Genomic DNA, 18317 nt, shown 5'->3' on the forward strand with positions numbered 1-18317 from the left:
TGCGCAGGAAGAGTCGCTGATGGAGCCACAGGGCTGTGAGAACCACTCTCACAGCCTGACGTTTCCTTCGTTTCCTGCGTCGGGACGAGTCGCTGATGGAGCCACGGGGCTGTAAGAATCACTCTCAAACCCTAACATTGACCCATCACCTGTACGATGCCGACCTTCGTCTTCTTTTGATGTTAGTGATGGCTTGGCCCACAGACGAGAAGAACCGGCTGATGGCGCTCTTCTTCTTTGGTGGTGTCACGAGGTGATCTATGAGGGCGGAAATGATGAGGTTCTCAAGTTCCGGGTACTTTGTGGTGCTGATGCAGATCAGCACCGTTTCTGCATTGCCCCACTTCTTGCACACCTTCTTAACAACCTTGTTGAGGTCGAAGGTTTGCTCGGAGACATCAAAGTCGACCTTCTCGAGCACGGCCCACGTCCTCGCGAACATTCGTGCGATGATGTCAGTGACGTCCACAAAGATTGAGTTCACCTTGGACTTCTTCAATATTTTCACGACCAGAATCCCCACTAAGGACTTCACGGCCATTTTCCTCTGAGTGTCATGTGGAGACACGGGGCTGTGAGAATCACTCTCAGAGCCTGACGTTTCCGCCATTGTCTGCTCCTCCTCGCGGGGCGGCCGTTCTATTATCCCCACAGGTCTGGAAGAATCAGAGTCATCACTTTCAATCGACGAATCCCCCCAAAACGTTTTGTCCGCCTCGCGGGGCGGCCATTCTATTTTCTGCATAGGCCTGTAAGAATCAGAGTCATCACTTTCAATCGACGAATCCCCCCAAAACGTTTTGTCCGCCCCGCGGGGCGGCCATTCTATTATCCCTACAGGTCTGGAAGAATCAGAGTAGTTCTTCTTCTCCTTCTTCTTGGCGGCCGGGTGATCACTCTCAGAGCTTGAGGTTTCCTTCATTGTCTGCTCCTCCTCGCGGGGCGGCCGTTCTATTATCTCCACAGGACTGGAAGAATCAGAGTCATCACTTTCAATCGACGAATCCCCCCAAAACGTTTTCTCCTCCTTGCGGGGAGGCCGTTCTATTATCCCTACAGGTCTGGAAGAATCAGAGTAGTTCTTCTTCTCCTTCTTCTTGGCGGCCGGGTGATCACTCTCAGAGCTTGAGGTTTCCTTCATTGTCTGCTCCTCCTCGCGGGGCGGCCGTTCTATTATCTCCACAGGACTGGAAGAATCAGAGTCATCACTTTCAGTCGACGAATCCCCCCAAAACCTTTTCTCCTCCTCGCGGGGCGGCCGTTCTATTATCCCCACAGGTCTGGAAGAATCAGAGTAGTTCTTCTTCTTCTTCTTCTTCTTGGTGGCCGGGTGATCACTCTCAGAGCTTGAGGTTTCCTTCATTGTCTGCTCCTCCTCGCGGGGCGGCCGTTCTATTATCTCCACAGGACTGGAAGAATCAGAGTCATCACTTTCAATCGACGAATCCCCCGAAAACGTTTTGTCCGCCCCGCGGGGCGGCCATTCTATTATCCCTACAGGTCTGGAAGAATCAGAGTAGTTCTTCTTCTCCTTCTTCTTGGCGGCCGGGTGATCACTCTCAGAGCTTGAGGTTTCCTTCATTGTCTGCTCCTCCTCGCGGGGCGGCCGTTCTATTATCTCCACAGGACTGGAAGAATCAGAGTCATCACTTTCAATCTCAGGGGTTGACGAAAACATTTTCTTCTCCTTGACGGCCGGCCCAGGGCTCCAAGAATTTTGTGGCGTGAGCGAGGTATTCCTCTCCCTTCCTAACACCTTGATCATTATGGAGGTGAGTGGAAGCAACCCGTTTCTGTCGGGCATGGTGAGAGATTTCTGAATAGGGAAGGGATGGACTCTAACCATGACTTCGTTCATGATCATGTCCGTCAACTGATCGAGGTCTGTGATGTCTGTGATGCCCAGAGCAGCTTTAAAGCTGTTGGTGACTATGTTGCTCAGAATGGACTTGGTGAGTCCTTCCATCACCTCCAGGTTCCTGTCCCCAACAGTTGGCAGGGTGGCTTCAACTAATGTATTTATCAAGCCCCAAGGCAGACCCATTACAAGGCCTAGGGTGGTGTGGTCTAGGGTGCCTGATTTCAGCTGTTCCCTCTGTTCAGCTGTCACCTTTTTAAAGAAGGATTTGATCAGCTGTTCAAGGGTTGATCTGATGTTCAAAATCTTGTCCATCTGTGGTTCAGTCATTTTGTAAGTTGCTTCGGATAAACTCTTCTGCAAAATGACTGAATGTTTGGACATTGTCATAGATATAGATATAGACATTCCAGAATTCTGTGACGTGTGTTGCTTTATGACGTGGTTTGTGACATTTGCTGTTGACGCCTTGATGTTGTTGACGCGATGACGTCGTTGACGCGATGACGCAATACGCTAAGCGTACCGTCTCACTTCCGGTCTCCAGCCTGTCGGTTGTCTCGCTGTATGTTTATTATTCAGTACCAGCTGCTGTACATCTAAACATGTAAACACTCGTAGCTCGCTCCATCTTTTAGTGACTCCTGGCTCAATCCAACAGTTGTTTACACGTTGTTCAGTTCTGCTCGGTAACGTTAGCTACCGTACGTTAGCTTAGCAGCTAGCGACGACGTAACTAGCACAACAATCACCTCTGGCCAAATCATTCACAAACGATAACACCGTTACACTGTTTGTTTGGTTAAATATTTGCACTGCTGTTTAGTTAGTTCATTTAATATCATTATATTTCTGTTGTATATATTGTGCATTGTTATAGTACTCAATATCGTTTATGTTTTACTCTGTTACTTTGACTGCTTACCTGTCTCATAATGCTGCTGCGGTGAACACCTTTCCCCTTGCGGGATTAAAAAAGTATCTACCTATCCGTGGATACCATTAAAAAGTGCTTCAAGTTATTTCAATCATGTATCATCTGCTGTTGAGGAAGCTTTCAACGAGGAGCAGCAGAGTCGAGTCGAGTCATGTTGGTAATTGTGGTAAATTTCACTGAGGGGGGAAGTGCAGAGGCCGTAACATGAAGAGAGGTGGTGGACTGTCGTCAAGAGTATAGGTCTGCATGAGTTTATTATCCTGACGTGTTTGAGCACATCGGCCTGCTTGTGTTCGGCGTGTAGAAGGCAGATTTGACCTACAATGACTTCACCTTATGTTAGGGGATTGGGACAACACCCGTCCACATCCAGTCCATCGATCACAGCTGCTGCCCCACTAAAACACCTCAGGAGTTATATTTGAAACACAGCGACAGAAGATGTTTCACGATGTTCCTCTGCCTGTGTTGGTGACAGCTACACCGACCTGGAGCCATCGGTCTCTGAATGAATAGAGCACCGTGCAGTGGACAAAGCTGTCCATGACGCGTGCCCACATTTGGAGCATTTTTTAGCTGCATGTTCACCGTTTTATTAATGCCAGTATCATTTATTAACTATATAAAATAAATATTGATATTGGTTTATACCGGTGGGGAAACAGAAACAGGAAGTGAAATTAGTTTCTATTGAAAATCGGAGAATAATAAATATAGTCAATATTATATCTGTATATTTGTAATGAGTGCTATACAGCATTTAAAACACTTCATGTAATCTGTAATATAGTCAGCGTTCTCCTACATATTCATACACATGGGTTTACGGCTTCAAAACGTAATGAAACCCTCCTGCTGGAAAAGAAAGACAAAATGACACCAACTTTTTATGAGTTTTTATTTATTTATTTGATTTTTAAGTGTTTTATTATTTTTTCTCTCCAAATAAATCCTGAGGTATTCACAATATAATGGCATTCATTCTTTTTTAAATGAGGCTGGGGGAAGGAGGGATAAAATACAGTGAAAACACAAAACAAAAAGAGGAAAAAAAGAAAAGGCAGTTAAGCTGTGTCGATTGATACAACTGTTGAGACGATAAATCCATGATGTCGTACATACAAGCAGCGTTTGAACTGCAACAACGGAGACTATAGTCAATCCTTCCCCCACCCTGCAAACTAGCAGAGTCATGCAATCTAGATTGCATTTAAAAAAAAAAAAGCAACAAACCTCAATGATGTTTCAAAGCAGGCGTGTCCCACCTCGCTAACAGAGAGTGCAGGTTAATAACAAGCCAATCAGTCCACTATCATAGTAGTTATCATCAGCGGGAATACCTTCAACTTAAAAAAAACTAACAAATCTAGTCTGCTTTGTAGCTGGCATTCAGATGAAAAACCATACAAGTTTCAAACAATACAAGCTTTAACTGTGAGTTTTAGCAAAGCACTATCCTGCCATTGCTACATTTAACCATGAGAAGTTTGTTTGTTGGGGCCTTCTGAGAGGGTAAACAGCAAACAAAATAAGTCGGACAGACACAGTAAAGCCAGAAACAGTGCACCTTACTGTGCTGTAGGTTTCTATTTCAACCTGTTTATCTGTTACTTTATAGACTGTACGTTAGTGTGATGGCTGGATACAATATTTAGCTTTCTGTACACAAAGTAAAACGCCAATGAGAGGCTACTCCTCTACCTCGAGTCCTGTTTGCCCTCCACAAAAAAAGCAATTCACATAAAACCAAATAAAACAAACAAATGACCAATAAATAAATATCAGTGAAAAAAATACACCGTTGAATCTTTTTCTTGCTCTGTGTCACAGATCTATGATTGATAAAATAACTGCTGTGACTTAAAGGAAATAAGGAAAACACCCGATATTCTCCTCTCCGCACAACAATCCCAAATCTGCAACACGAAACAAAACAAACAAAATAAAACCCATCACTAATGCAACATCAGTCACGGCAGTTTCAGCATTAGGAAAAACAAAAAAACTCTGGTATTTGACCAATCAGCTCACTGCGACAGCATCCGACAAACCAGAAAGAATAAAAAAATAATAATACTCGTAAAATAGAATTTTAAAAAAACGACCCAAAAAGCAGTGGGCAGGGATGAGGAACAAAGAAATTAAATAACAGCACACAATTTATGACCCAAACTGGGGTAACGAGAAATGAATTGATCATGAGATCTGATCAAAGGAAAACGTACAATAATAAAAAAATACTATTCAATTTTCAGTTCAGAGGTTATCTTTTTGTGGCGCTTTAAATAAGGTGGAGACTCTACAGCGTAACGGGACAAAAGCGATCGCTCCACCTCACCAGTAAAAAAAAAAAAAACCCTCAGAAAGACGGACGACAATGTCCAGCTCTGTCTGGGATCACCCATTTATTTCTTTGTTCAATTTGGTGTCATCTTTGCCCTGAATAATAATAATAACAACAGTAATTGTAGTAATCATAATAACAAAAAACAATGGACAAAAATAAAAGCTAATAATAACCATCGACAAAGTATATATAGCAAAGTTGACAGAACTTTAAAAAAACAAACAAAAGGAAAAAAGGCAGAAGTGTGTCTTTTCCTAAGTACACAATAATTCAACATTTTCAAAAACAAACATACAAACTATAAGTGTACAAATTATAAATAAGGAGAACGTTTTGTGCATCCCCGCCCCGACCAACCATTGTCTTGGAAAAAAACAACGGAAAACAAAACAATGGCAGTTACAACGGTGACAAACAACATGCAATTGATATACTTTACAGCGTTGATCTGTCTCTCCCCAAAACTACAAACCCCAATCTAACCCCCGCGTCCCTCCCCGAACCCCAATACAATCCTTAAATATTTGTCAGCTCACTCAAAACACATCTCTTGCCGTCTCTTTTCTCTTTGAACTAGCTGAAGGCGGTGATGGGGGACATGTGTAGCAAAACACACCGTCGCTGACTCCAGTTGATCCGTAACTCTGTGTATGTACAGGAGGCTTTGTTTTTTTAAACCGCCATCGAAGCAAGCTGACATGATTTGAATGACTGCATAGTGAAGATGATATTTGGTTTACTTACAGATGGGTTTACGACCGACCGACACACACACACACTCCCCCTCAGTGCCAAGGCACCGCGCAGGTGCACGCTATGAGCTCGCTGTTTTTTTTCTTCTTACAGCCGCGGCAAGCTAATATACACATAAAGCCACTGTTGGCAGGAGCCAGCATTGCTGTGTCGAACTTTAACATTTGGTGCGTGTGTAGGTTAGTAATCAGATGTCACACACACAGATGTCTCTCACACACACACACACGCACGCACGCACGCACACACACACGCAGGTTTCACAGAGGTGGAGCGTGGCACCGTCACCCAATCAGGCGTTTGGATGGAAATGCACACAAGCGAGTGTGTGTGCGCGTGTTCGTAAAAAACACATCAGCTAAAGAACAAAGACCCTCGGCATCGGGAGACTGGGACCAGCTTTGTGTTCGGACACAAGTGAGCCGAGACACGCCTACGGAGACTGCGCTGGCAGTGCAGTATAGCTGATGGATGCCAAGCACCAGATCCAGGCCTATGTAAACAGGAGTTTTAACGGGGAGGCGGAGCAGATCTGTTGCAATCAGCCCTGCAGATTTTACAAGAGCGGGACCACCAGCAACAAAAGTCCCTGTCGACTGTTGGAAGATCAGTCAGTTCCAGGTCGCAGCGACCAGATTAAAACCGAAACAGAAGCTGAGTTAACGCAGCTGTGCCGGCTCACCGCCACATCTGCTCAGGGGCCTGTATCAAGGAAACACACATTCAGAGTCTCACTGTTTCAACACATGACGTTTAGTTTACTCACCAGTTGTATGAGCTTTGCTAAGTTTGACAAGTAGGCCTGATGATCATCAAGGCTATTTTTAAGGGGAAATTAGTAGAGCAAGACCAATGAATTGATACTAGCTTGTTGCAAATATATCAGTATCGGTGTATACGTCGCCCGAAAAGTAACAAGACACTGCAGTACAGAGACGTCAAAGTAGGCGTGAGGTTATTTAGATACAGGCCCCCAGCCAGCCGACTCACTGAGCAGAAGGATGAGCCAGCTGGTTTCAATGCCAGGTTAGTGCACCAGTCTCCCCCTGTACAGTATATGACACACACACGCAGCACTGCTATAGAACAGCGCTGACCCCCCCACTAGCTATAGAAAGATTTCATATATATCGTAGCTGAGAGTCATCAATTATAAAGGTCAATAACAATCGTCATAATAACAATAACAACGCTCTTTCGTATTTCTGTTGAGTTGTGGACACCTTTGGTGTTGACTGTCAGGGTTGTCGAGCTTGCGGGCGACCAGTGGACAGACGGCGGGACGGATGGACGGAGTGAAGGATGGTTGAGTCAAAAAAAAAAAAAGCATCCGGACAGACAGACTTCCCCTCCAACGGTACGGACACTGTACAGTTTAGTGTGACGTCAGGATACAAACGAATGAGCCACATGTGAGGTGAGGCGTGTTTATATTAAGTGTTAGTTTGTACTTTCTCTCTCTCTCCTAATCCACTCCTCACTTGCTTTTGCTCTCTTCAGAATTGCTCTGTATTTGGTAACACGTGCTGACATTGCATTACTGGTATTTCACTTATTTGGCTTTGACAAAAAATTTAAAAAAAAATAATAATAAAGTATTTGTCCTTTGGGGAAAAAGAAGTGACCGCAGCGTCTAAAGCAATATAAAGTAGCAGCAGTAGCAATGTAAATAAATAACATTGTTCAAACAGAAACAGTAAACATCATCGAGACAACGCGCTAACTCACTCGCTAAAATCTGAATTGGTACGCTGGTGTAACACCATGAAAGCTTTTTACAATGACCGGCTCGCCTTCCTCGTTTCCTCTCTCCTTATTCACACTCACGTCCTGTCATCAAACTCCAGTTTGTCTCAGACCTTTCGTTAACTTTCAATCCCACCTTCTTTAAACTCCCCACCTCACTCCGTGCTCTCTCTCTACCTCCCTCTCTCTCTCTCGTTTTCCTGACATTACATTTCCGCTCATCCTGTCTGCCACCTCGACAACCTCCCTGAATCTCTCGCTCTCCGACACTTAACGGTTTCCTCTCTGTATCGTCGCCATTTCTCAGTTCTCTGTGTCTAGCAGTGATTTGGTTTGACCTGCGCTCACATCGTTAATCGACACGTCGCAGTTTGAACACAGTTGCTGTGCCTGGTTTATAATGCCGGACGCACTCAGTTGTATTGAAATACTCCTCTAGTTCAGGGGTCTCAAAGTAGCGACCGCTAATGCTCCTTTGTCCTCACAGATGGGAGAGCAGACTCTCACACTTAACTCCAAGAAAAGACAACCGTAAATAACATTTACAATTAAATCTGCGTGCTGCTGGTCTTCGTTCATGGTAGTTAGGTGACGATTTCACGATGAGTCGATAAGCGGAAACATTTATCTGCAACAATTTTGACAAATTGTGTAAAATGCATTGATTTCTGGATTGAAAAAGAGAAGATGTTCTGCTTTTCTTTGTCATAAAAGATAGCAAACAACTAAATTGTCAGATTTTAAAAAGGACACTAACCCCTGAATGAATAATTAAGAAAATAATTAGGAGATGATTCGCAATTTGAGGGGTATTGCAATTGGTACTTGCAGCCCTGGAAAAAGTAAATAATGACTTTACAATAGAAGACTAAAAACGTAAGACAACACAACAAACTTGATTTGAGAGGCAGACTTTAGAGTCTATTCAAACGAGTAGTTTGAGACCCCTGACCGGTAACGCTGTGGAGCACTACGTCACACTAAACAGAGAGGCAGACAGAGAGCTGGACGAAGAGGAAGAGGTCGACGAACAAGAGAGGAAAGAAAAGCTCCACAGGTCGTAGGATCTACTCCATGTGTATTCTTTGTACAAGATAAGCGCTCTCAATGAAAAAACACTTCGCTCCCATTTTTACCTCCAGCCTCTCTCACAAACGGATCCTCGAGCTTCCAAGTGGTCTTCAACGCGACCACAACTCCCTTCTTCTTCTACTACTTTCTCTGCTTTTCTCTCCCACATTGCTACAAAGAGTCTCCTCCTCTCCAACGCATCTTTTTCTCTTCTTCGCATCCCTCCATCTCTTTTAGTACATCTACGTCTGAACGCACAAAAACAAAAACACGAATCGACTCCTTTTCTACGACGCTAGAATGCAACACTAATTTTTTTTGTAAGTCTTTTTCATCGTGTTTTTTCCAATTGTGCAGCTGCTAAATACAATGATGGTATTCTAAACATATTTAATCTCAAAGTTAATGAGTTACTATCCTTGCATGTTAAAAATGAAGCACAGCCGATGGATTAATACATAACGGTGTGTGTGTGTGTGTTACGGGTGTAATGTGAGGGTGAATAAACGACTAGGAAAGATAAGCTCACTTATTAAAAACAAACAGTGACTGTGTCTTGATATTTATCCATAAACACACACACTCGCGCACAAACACACACACACACACACACACACACACACACACACTCCGCCTGAGCATGTGTGATAGTAGAAACACCTGAAGAAGCATAATTGCACCGGACATTGTTGTGTCCTCCTTAACGTTTATGTACAAGACAGATTCATGTTTGCTCATGCAGCAGATGCTTTGTTCCAGTGTGTAGTGACTACCGGTACTCTGTTGACTAATCCAACGGCTTGGATCAATGCTTGAGACAGACATGTGGGTGAAAAACTAGTGACAGGTGGAGGAAATGTAGAAACACATAGGAGATACTGACGTGACGTGATGTGAACCAACGCTTGTAAAGAATGAAGCTAACTACAGCGTGCACCTTTTTCTCCTCCCTCCCTCCCGTGTCTGTCTGTCCAGATTCAACACACTGATTAACAGAACCACCAGCGTCATCCATCCGTCCATCAGTCCATCGCTCCACCGAATCTCCGTCCCGCTCTCTCCTCTGTGGGCTCTTCAGGTTCTCCGGCGGACGGACGGACGGACAGGCGGGCTGGGTCGAACGCTAGGCTTAGCTGCTAACGCTAGGCTAGACTAGGACAGACCGAGTCTGGGCTTGGCAAAGACCAGCGTCTGGCTAAGCTAACGGCCGGGCAGGTGCTAGGCTACCTACTGAAGAGCGAGTGGAGCTGGTGCTGATGGCTGTAACACTGGCTGCTGCGGGGCGACTCGGTGCGATCCATCACCGCCTGGAACCAACCGGCCACGTCCACGTCCAGCACCTCGTAACGGTGGATGAAACTATGCTCCTGGATGAGGGAGACAGGCACAGAGATACAGAGGGAGGGAGACGGTTCAGTTACATTTCACCTTTGGGTAATTCTGGTGAATCTCATACATTTATGCTGGTTTCTCACCAGCAGCTGGTGGTATTTTGGCCTTTTTCTGTGATCCTTTGTGAGGCTGTGAATTGTAAACGATAAATTTGAAGGCAAGGCAACTTTATTTATGAAACATTTCTTGCCAGGGAAATTCAATGTGATACATAGAGCAACAGTGACATTTGACTACACTAAAGAAAATGATTTGCTCTTGAATGTAGCACCGGGATCTTATTCTATCTGCAGTTAGAAACTCACCTGATGACCTGAGAGCTCTGACTGGATCCGTTTTAGAGTGAGATTTGTACTCACCAGTCTTTGACGAAGGACTGGAAGTCGAGGGAGAAGCCCATGCCGAGAGGCAGCAGAGGAGGATCTTCCTGCAGCACTTTGGTCAGAACCTCAAAATCTGTCTTGCAGTTCTTGTAGGGAAACTGTCCCGTGGCCAGCTCCACCTGGAGGAAAACAAGGAGCCATTAACATCCACCGCCATCGACGACAAAGCAGCGCCACCTCTTCCTGTATGCTTACAACGAACTGTGCGTAAGGCCATATATCTCCCGGGACGGCCCATGGATTTATCTTATACAGAACAATAGTAATAACAACAACAAAAATAGATGATTAACATTTTTTTAAACGTTTTCATCCATTTATGTTTGGTGCATGTTATTTTGGCTGCTGATCTCAGGTCTGTTTTACCAGAGAGATGCCAAGGCTCCACACGTCTGCTCGGATGTCATAGTCAGGTTTGGTGGGATCTGGAGGGTCTATTCTCTCGGGCTGCAAGAATACGAGATCAGGCAACACATTGGTTTAGGGATCAGTGTGTGTGTGTGTGTGTGTGTGTGTGCGTGTGTCATGTGTCTATTTTGTATTCTTCCGTTTGCGTTTCGGGTGTAGCTTGAGTGGGTTTTTCACTCACCGCCATGTAGGCAGCACAGCCGGCGCTGCGGGTCTTGGCCTTGGAGTCGACGAGGCGTCCGCTGATGCCGAAGTCGCACAGTTTGATCTGACCTTTCGCGTCCAGGAGGATGTTGGAGGGTTTGACGTCCCGGTGGATGACGCCGTGTTTCTCTTTCAGGTACAGCAACGCCTTTACTATCTGGAGCGGAAACACACACACACACACTAAGAATATGAGAACAAAGCAATCAAGAGAGCAGTGTCACATTTTCCCATCTGTGTGTGTGTTTCTGCCACTTACTGCCACTGTCATCTTTCCAAGGATTCGCTCTGGGATGGGGCCCTGGATTCTCTTCTTCAGCTTCTCCGCACACGTTCCCATCAGCTCCATGGCGATGAATACATCCGTCTGCACACACACACACACGCACATCCAGCTTTTAGCAGTTTGTTTAAGGTTTGTTTAAGGTGCCTGTGTATGTATTTTGGGGACACCCACGCTGGTAACTATGGCTCCGTAGCACTGGATGATGTACGGGCAGTCATGACTCTTCAGCACCACATCCAGGTCCATCAGGATCCTCTTGTTCTCGTCCTTGTTTCCTGTGCGACGCATTTGCTGGTGACACACACACAGAGAAACAAGCCATCAGAAAAGACTCCTCTGGTGCGCTGACTGACTGCCTGGTTGTTAAACAGCTCGGGCGGCTACAATTAAGTCATCTCTTAAATAGGAGGGTTGTTATGTGGGGTTATTACTGCCACTGTGTTGGTAAATTAGTCACAATTAGATCACAACACAAAATCAGAGCGCTAAGCCGGGGTTAGCGTCGAGCTCCTGCTGTATTTTGATCTTGTTGAAGTCTTTGTGGTCCCTGTGGGGAAATTCTGTCTTGTATTTTGAAACTAAGCCTCAAGAAAAGACCGCCCGCATAATGTGCATTTGTTCTGTTTGCCTCTTATCAACCTATCAAAAGTTAGTCTGTATTTTTAGAGCAAAGGACGTGCTGCGTGAACGGTGGTGCATAAAGTTCCTACTTTGACAGCGATGACATGGCCGGTCTTCTTGAATCGCACTTTGAAGACCTGTCCACAGATCCCGCTGCCGATCTCCCCCTCGCTGATCAGGTCCGTCACCTCCGCTGGATACCGCTGTGGGCAAAACAAGACTTTGGAATCACGCTCAAGATATTGTTTCTGGTCAATGTTGTTTCTGTGCAAACACTCCCGAGCTGAAAATAGATGAGAGAGGCAAGTTCAGATTTTCTGCTTCGTGAGGAAACAGTAAACCCCTCTGGGTCATTCAGTAACAAATGATGTGTAATTAAGCTGCTCCCCCATTGGCCATGTCTCAGAATACCAGCACACAGTGAGCAGATGCGTCATCTCCCCGCTTCGTTAAAATTGAATCACTGTGCGACTGAGATGCTGCGAGTGGTGCCTCGTCGAGTGCTTGATGTAGCGACCCCTCTGGGCGAATGAGAGGAAGTACAAACAAACAGCGACGATGAGTCAAATCGTTTTCTCCAGCTTCCTTTAAACCCTGACTGGCTTTGACTCCGACCGAAAATATAAATCTTTCAACACAACTCACGAGTACAAAAGTCAAAGTAATTTCCTAAAGGAACTGAGCACTGTAGTTTCTAGCAAACAGGTGTAGCACGTACATTTGTTGGGGACTATTTTCAGCTGTGGATTAATACACACTTAACTCTGTTGGGAGTATTCACAGCAGCAGGACGGAGTGTGTGGGACTGATTCAAAATAAACTACAGTGCCCATGTTCATCGTAATGAAGGAACATGTCCCCCTGTGCAGCAGTGCAGCATCACAGAGATAAATGGCAAAGAGGAAAAAGATGTATCACTCAAATATCACCTGCCTCATGACCTCTCATGTAATGCATCACATGTCGGGCATTGACATTTCCACACGAGAGAAAGTCAACGTGTGTCATCGCGCGTCACATCTCACCTGACCGTCGATCTTCAGGTAACCCGTCTGTTTCATGATCTCCTGCAGTTTCTGGTCGATCTCTGCACTGCGGGGACGAAACACACGATAACGCACAACGTGAGGGAGCGGAAACGAGACGTGAAGTGTGTTTCAGTGTGAAGCGTCCATAGCAAGATGAGGCTTCTGACTCAAATGGATGCTGTGTCACACATGATGGATCCACGTGCAGAGAGTGTGTGTGTGTGTGTGTGTGTTTCTGTACACCTCTTACTGATACCACATAAACACAATAAGAACCGTAAATACAGGTCCTCAGATGAACATCAGCATGTGTCCACATACTTCTCTAAGCTCTTCTGCAGGCCATATGGAGGCGTGGGCAGGGTGAGCATGTGTCGCGGGCGGCTGGGGTAGGGGTGGTGCTGAGGAGAGCTCTCTGAAGAAGATGATCGGCTGCCCCCATCGTTGGCCAGTGGCAGCTGGAGGGCTGGGGGGGGGGGGGGGACATGACACATTAGAAACAGAGAACAGAACAGAACGAATGGCACAGTACGTTTTTCGCCCGAGGCCAGCATGCCAGAAGGTGTAAGATGATGTGTATTCATGCATTCACTGACTCCACCGTTTTAGTGGGTTACAGATGTCAATGTTCTCTTTGACGTATAATTTAACCGCCACATAAACTTGGTGTTTTTGTTTCCCCCGAAGCTACAATTTTGTTTTTTCACCGATGTCCCGACCTCACGTTGAAACAAACACGACGGTTATCTCGGAGCAGAAGCAAAACCACCTGCGAGGGACGGCGCAGGATTAGCCCCGCAGTTTAGGAGGTTCAGTTTAGGGATGTGGACGTCCACAGATAGTCTTTAAAGGGAAACTAAGGTTTATGAACACTCGGGTTGTCTTTCATTAGCTGCAGCCATTGGTTTTATTAGTTATGACAGCATTGTACACACCAACACGACTGCTGAGATTTCAGAATGTGGCAACATTACAAACCATGCGGTCAACGCGGGAAAAAGTCGATCATACAGGTTGTAAACGACTCAACTGTTTATTTGGATGGAAAATCAGAAGTGAGCGCTCCCGTTATGATGTTAATAATCCGTCATTGCACAGGAAAACTGGGAGGGGGCACAACCACGACGAACCATTGGTCAAAGCTGAACCAGGAAGTCAATCTGTGAAAACAGTGTTTGTGTCTCTCCCAAATAACTTTGGCGAAGCTGAGTATTTCTTTTAACCTACATCATCATTTAACTTCTCGTATTTGTTGCCCCATTGGACATCTTCTTTGCGGTGTCACCGTGACCCCAAGACGACTTTAAAACCCTGGACAGCGTTGACGGACGTAGGTCCCGTTCTCAACCATAGGTCGACGTCATGCATTCAAGGACGTGTTAAAACTCAGCCGACCTGGTAATATCAGGTGTACGTGCCAGCAAGCACTGCCACGTTTTTAAATGGAGAACAATCTAAAGTAGTATTAGCACCAACGATGAGTATGAACGCTAAGTGCGAGAGGAGTTTAAATGCCTACTTATTCACAATTTCACCCCAGCAACGTTTTTTTGCAAAACACGCACAGGACCATGCAGCTGTTATACATTTTATCATTAACATTGTTGTAGTTTTTGTGGCAGAAGGCTGGCAGCTCTTCTGCGCCACCTGAGGATGGATCAGCCTGCAAGGGGAGAATCAGTTAGTGAAGAGGAGGTCGGGGTTAGTGGGGAGAGGAAGAGCGACTCAGGCAGTCTTTGGCACAGGCCACATCTCCAGAGTTCGGCTGGCTCCAGATGGACGGATGCGAGGACAGACGGGCAGACACACAAAACACACAGATTCTCTCGCAGGCACCGCTGCACCGCCTCCAGCTCACACAGTGCTGCTGCAAAACGAAGGAGCATTGGGGGGGGGGGGGATGCCAGAGGATGAATAACGGGCAAACAACATCAAACGGAGAGAGGGGAGAAATTCGGCCAAAACTGCATAGCACAGACTAAGCTGGAAGTCAGTCAGTTAGACTCGGACAGGAAGTCCTCGGGCGCCACACACAGATAACAGAGGGAGAAAGAGCAGCCGGAGTGTTCACGGCACTCCTGCAGACGGACCAGTGGGGATGCTGGATTAGAGGCTGTGTCGGACAAAACACAACCCAAAACATCGTGTCGTGCAGAAAAAGCCGCATGCACCGTGATTCTCCGCCTCCCGCAAAACGAAGGTTAATCATCAGACACACGTTCACACACACACACACACACACAGTGAACATCAACGCACACCAACACTGCCCTGCCACTGGCACACACTGACAAGAGAGAGGAGTCAGAATGGAAAGATGGAGCGAGGACGTGACTTTTAGGGGAGGTTCGACATAACTGATGGGCCTAAATATCAGAAGTAGTCTCACAGACACGGGTTTAACTGCTGCCGCTCAGTGGAGGTTCTCATTCAGGAGTAAACTCCTCAGATAATGGTGTGAGAACCGGAATAAGAAACTAAGTACGTGCGTGCATGTGTTTACGCTGGCTTGCTCAACGATGTGGTTAATACATGTCTATGACACCAACCTGGTCACCTGATGCCAACATAAATTAATTCTTAAATATTACTTGATTACTTAAAAGACCATCTCGTCAAGCTGGCTGGAATACAACATGCCCCTTTATTTGCTGGAGAGGGTGAATGGACTTTTACAGTCACTCGTTAAAGGCATAAGAAGACTTTTTTTAAAGACTGTTAATTACACTGGATGTGAGAAACGTGCATCAAAGTGTTAAAAAGACGAACGTGAGGAAAGGAGGGAAACCTGACTCGTGAAAATGTGATAACTGCCTGTGTTTATCGCTGTATTTCCTATTTTTTGAATCCCATCAAAGATAAGGGAGGAGGGGATGGGAAACAGGTTTTTTGGGGGGGGGGGGGGGGGGGGGGAGAGACAGAAAGGTGCAGTGGCAGAGAGAGCGATGGATTGAATGATACCTGCACGCTGGGAAGGGGCTGGAGCAGGACTGAGCTGGATCACGATGACTAGACAGAGGGAAAAAATATACACACACACACATATTACTGCACTGTTCTACTGAGACAAACACACACACACACACGCACACACACTCCATCATATAACAAATGGGGGGGACAAAACCCACACTTTCTTCTTTATAAGGCCCTTGTTCTCAATAGGAGTGTATATTAGAGGATAAGATCTGTCTCTATTCTATCTTTTTCTTATTGTCAATAAATTAAGAGCCCAGCGCATAATATATAATACAAATGAATTAATATTCGGAGACAACCAGGTGATACCTGAGCATGCGCGGGTTTAAATGGCTCCTCTGTGTCGCCTGATGAAAACACCTGGGCAGATTCTAAACAAGCATATTTCTACTCGTCCTTCCTTGAACTAAAAACTAAACGTATGCTGCTCAAAATGTTAGTGTACAGCAGCTCATAAGAACGCCCATCTGCTGAAGAAGACACAGTTAATACCACCCAGCTGTCCGTAATATTAACAATAATGAGAACACACCTGTTTTTCAAAGGCAGGCACTGTGCGTGAGCTCGTGTCGTCTGTTCCTGTCCGGTGTTTGCAGCAGCAAAGTCCCTTTGAAAGACACTTTGTCCACTAAACGTCTCTGTCTTCCGCCGCGTCTCGACGCTCTCATGTGGTCCAGCTGCTCAGGCGTGGCTCTGCGAGGATGGACCGTCTGCACCTTTGATCCGCCCAGGTTTAGTTATTTGCAGGTAAATTAAAACGCCCCGCCCCCCGCGGTCTGTGGTGCGTTCAAGAGCTCCACGTTAAAACCTGGAGGTATGAGTTGTCGAATCATTTCAGTCATTTATCGATCAAAAATTACATTCTTTGTTTACATCTTGGTCTTGGTTGAATCAAACAAGCAATCTGAAGACTCAAGACATTTTTTCGTAAATGACTAATTGAATAATAACAAATAAAAAATGATTCAACTAGTAATTAGGTGCAGCACTATTCTGAATAAATATATATGCATATAGCTTTTCAAATATTTCTCATTATAATATTTTTGCTCTCAGATATATCTGGACACCTAGTGTGAAGTTTAGACATCCCTTTTTTCAAATTAAAATTTGCACCTCAAACAAAAATAGGAACAAGAAACTCACAACGCTGTAAACTGTAAAGGGGTTAAGTGTTTATATGTTGAGATATGTTTACTTTATTGGAAGAGAGTCAGTGATTATCTGTTGTACGAGAGTATTGTGTGTGTGTGTGTGTGTGTGTGTGTGTGTGTGTGTGTGTGTGTGTGTGTGTGTGTGTGTGTGTGTGTTTAGGAATGCAGAGCCCTGTCTGTACCTGCAACAGGAGCAGGGGTGTGGCACTGCTGGAAATATGACACAAAACACAAAACTGGCTGCAGAGAGGAAACAAATGTAAAGAGGGCCAACCGGCATGGAAGAGTATGTCCATATTTATCTGTTCATGGTTCTAGAGACAAAACAGTGGGTCTAATGTCAGTGAAGTATGTAAAAACAGTGCAGTTCACAGGAGTGAAACACAACTTCTTTGCAATTCTGGTATTGTGTTCTCTCTGTAAAAATAAAATTAAAAGAGTAACTTACAATCATTTCAGTCACATAAGCAAAACAAGTAAATGAGCACATAATCTTACCAAAATATACCCCAAACCAGGGGGAATATCTACCTGCACTTTGCCTCCCATCAACCAATGAGCTTTTGGTTTAATTTTCTACCATATATGGTCAGAGCGAGGAGACAGAGAAAGAGTAAGATCTGCAGAAACAGCAGAGGTGGAGGGGGGCGTGGTCTATTGTCCACTGTGTTTTTGCAGTGCGGGTGTAAAGTTTCTTCTCAAACCCTGTCATTACCCGGAGCCCCGGTCCTCCTGATCTCTCTAAGATGATCTCACAAAGATGAGCGGATAAAAATGTAGGGGTAGCGTGTCGCAGCATGAACGAGACGGAGCAAACACACACACACACACACACGCACACACACTCACACACTGTTAGCATTGCAAGGTGTGTGCTTACACTATGTAAGCAATACAATTACACAAAAATACACATCAACTTTATATTACGTTGTATGGAGAGGAGGAATGATTTTAATAACCAATAGCGCATTCAATGTGCATATTGGCATGCAAGTATTGTTTCCTTTAACTGTTCATTGTTCAGCCTCCATCCTGCTTCAGATACAAAAGCCTCCTATCTCTCCTATATGTTATGTACAGTTAGTACAAGTGTTTCCAAATATATTAAATATTACAGACATATTTACAAATTCAGCTACTTAAAAAA

General features: G+C 45.1%; 1 protein-coding gene across 2 annotated transcripts; it reads right to left on the minus strand.

Annotated features, from left to right (window-relative positions):
• Nucleotides 1-9771: 9771 nt before the first annotated feature.
• On the minus strand, nucleotides 9772-16675 carry LOC306784142 (dual specificity mitogen-activated protein kinase kinase 7-like). 2 transcript variants are annotated; one of them, XM_079277988.1, is made up of 12 exons: nucleotides 16546-16675; nucleotides 15996-16043; nucleotides 13356-13500; nucleotides 13032-13098; nucleotides 12096-12209; nucleotides 11557-11676; nucleotides 11359-11466; nucleotides 11077-11256; nucleotides 10854-10934; nucleotides 10464-10606; nucleotides 10188-10233; nucleotides 9772-10079 (listed from the first exon to the last, which is right to left on the minus strand). In XM_079277988.1, exons 3-12 carry the CDS (start codon nucleotides 13403-13405, stop codon nucleotides 9936-9938), a joined length of 1053 nt encoding a protein of 350 aa, XP_079134114.1. In that variant the 5' UTR covers nucleotides 13406-13500; nucleotides 15996-16043; nucleotides 16546-16675; the 3' UTR covers nucleotides 9772-9935. The 2 variants fall into 2 exon arrangements, with proteins under 2 accessions (XP_079134114.1, XP_079134115.1); XM_079277989.1 differs by lacking the exon at nucleotides 15996-16043 and having other exon boundaries at nucleotides 16546-16625.
• Nucleotides 16676-18317: the final 1642 nt, after the last annotated feature.

Source organism: Melanostigma gelatinosum (assembly GCF_949748355.1).
Source record: "Melanostigma gelatinosum genome assembly, chromosome: 11".
Taxonomy (NCBI): Eukaryota; Metazoa; Chordata; class Actinopteri; order Perciformes; family Zoarcidae; genus Melanostigma; species Melanostigma gelatinosum.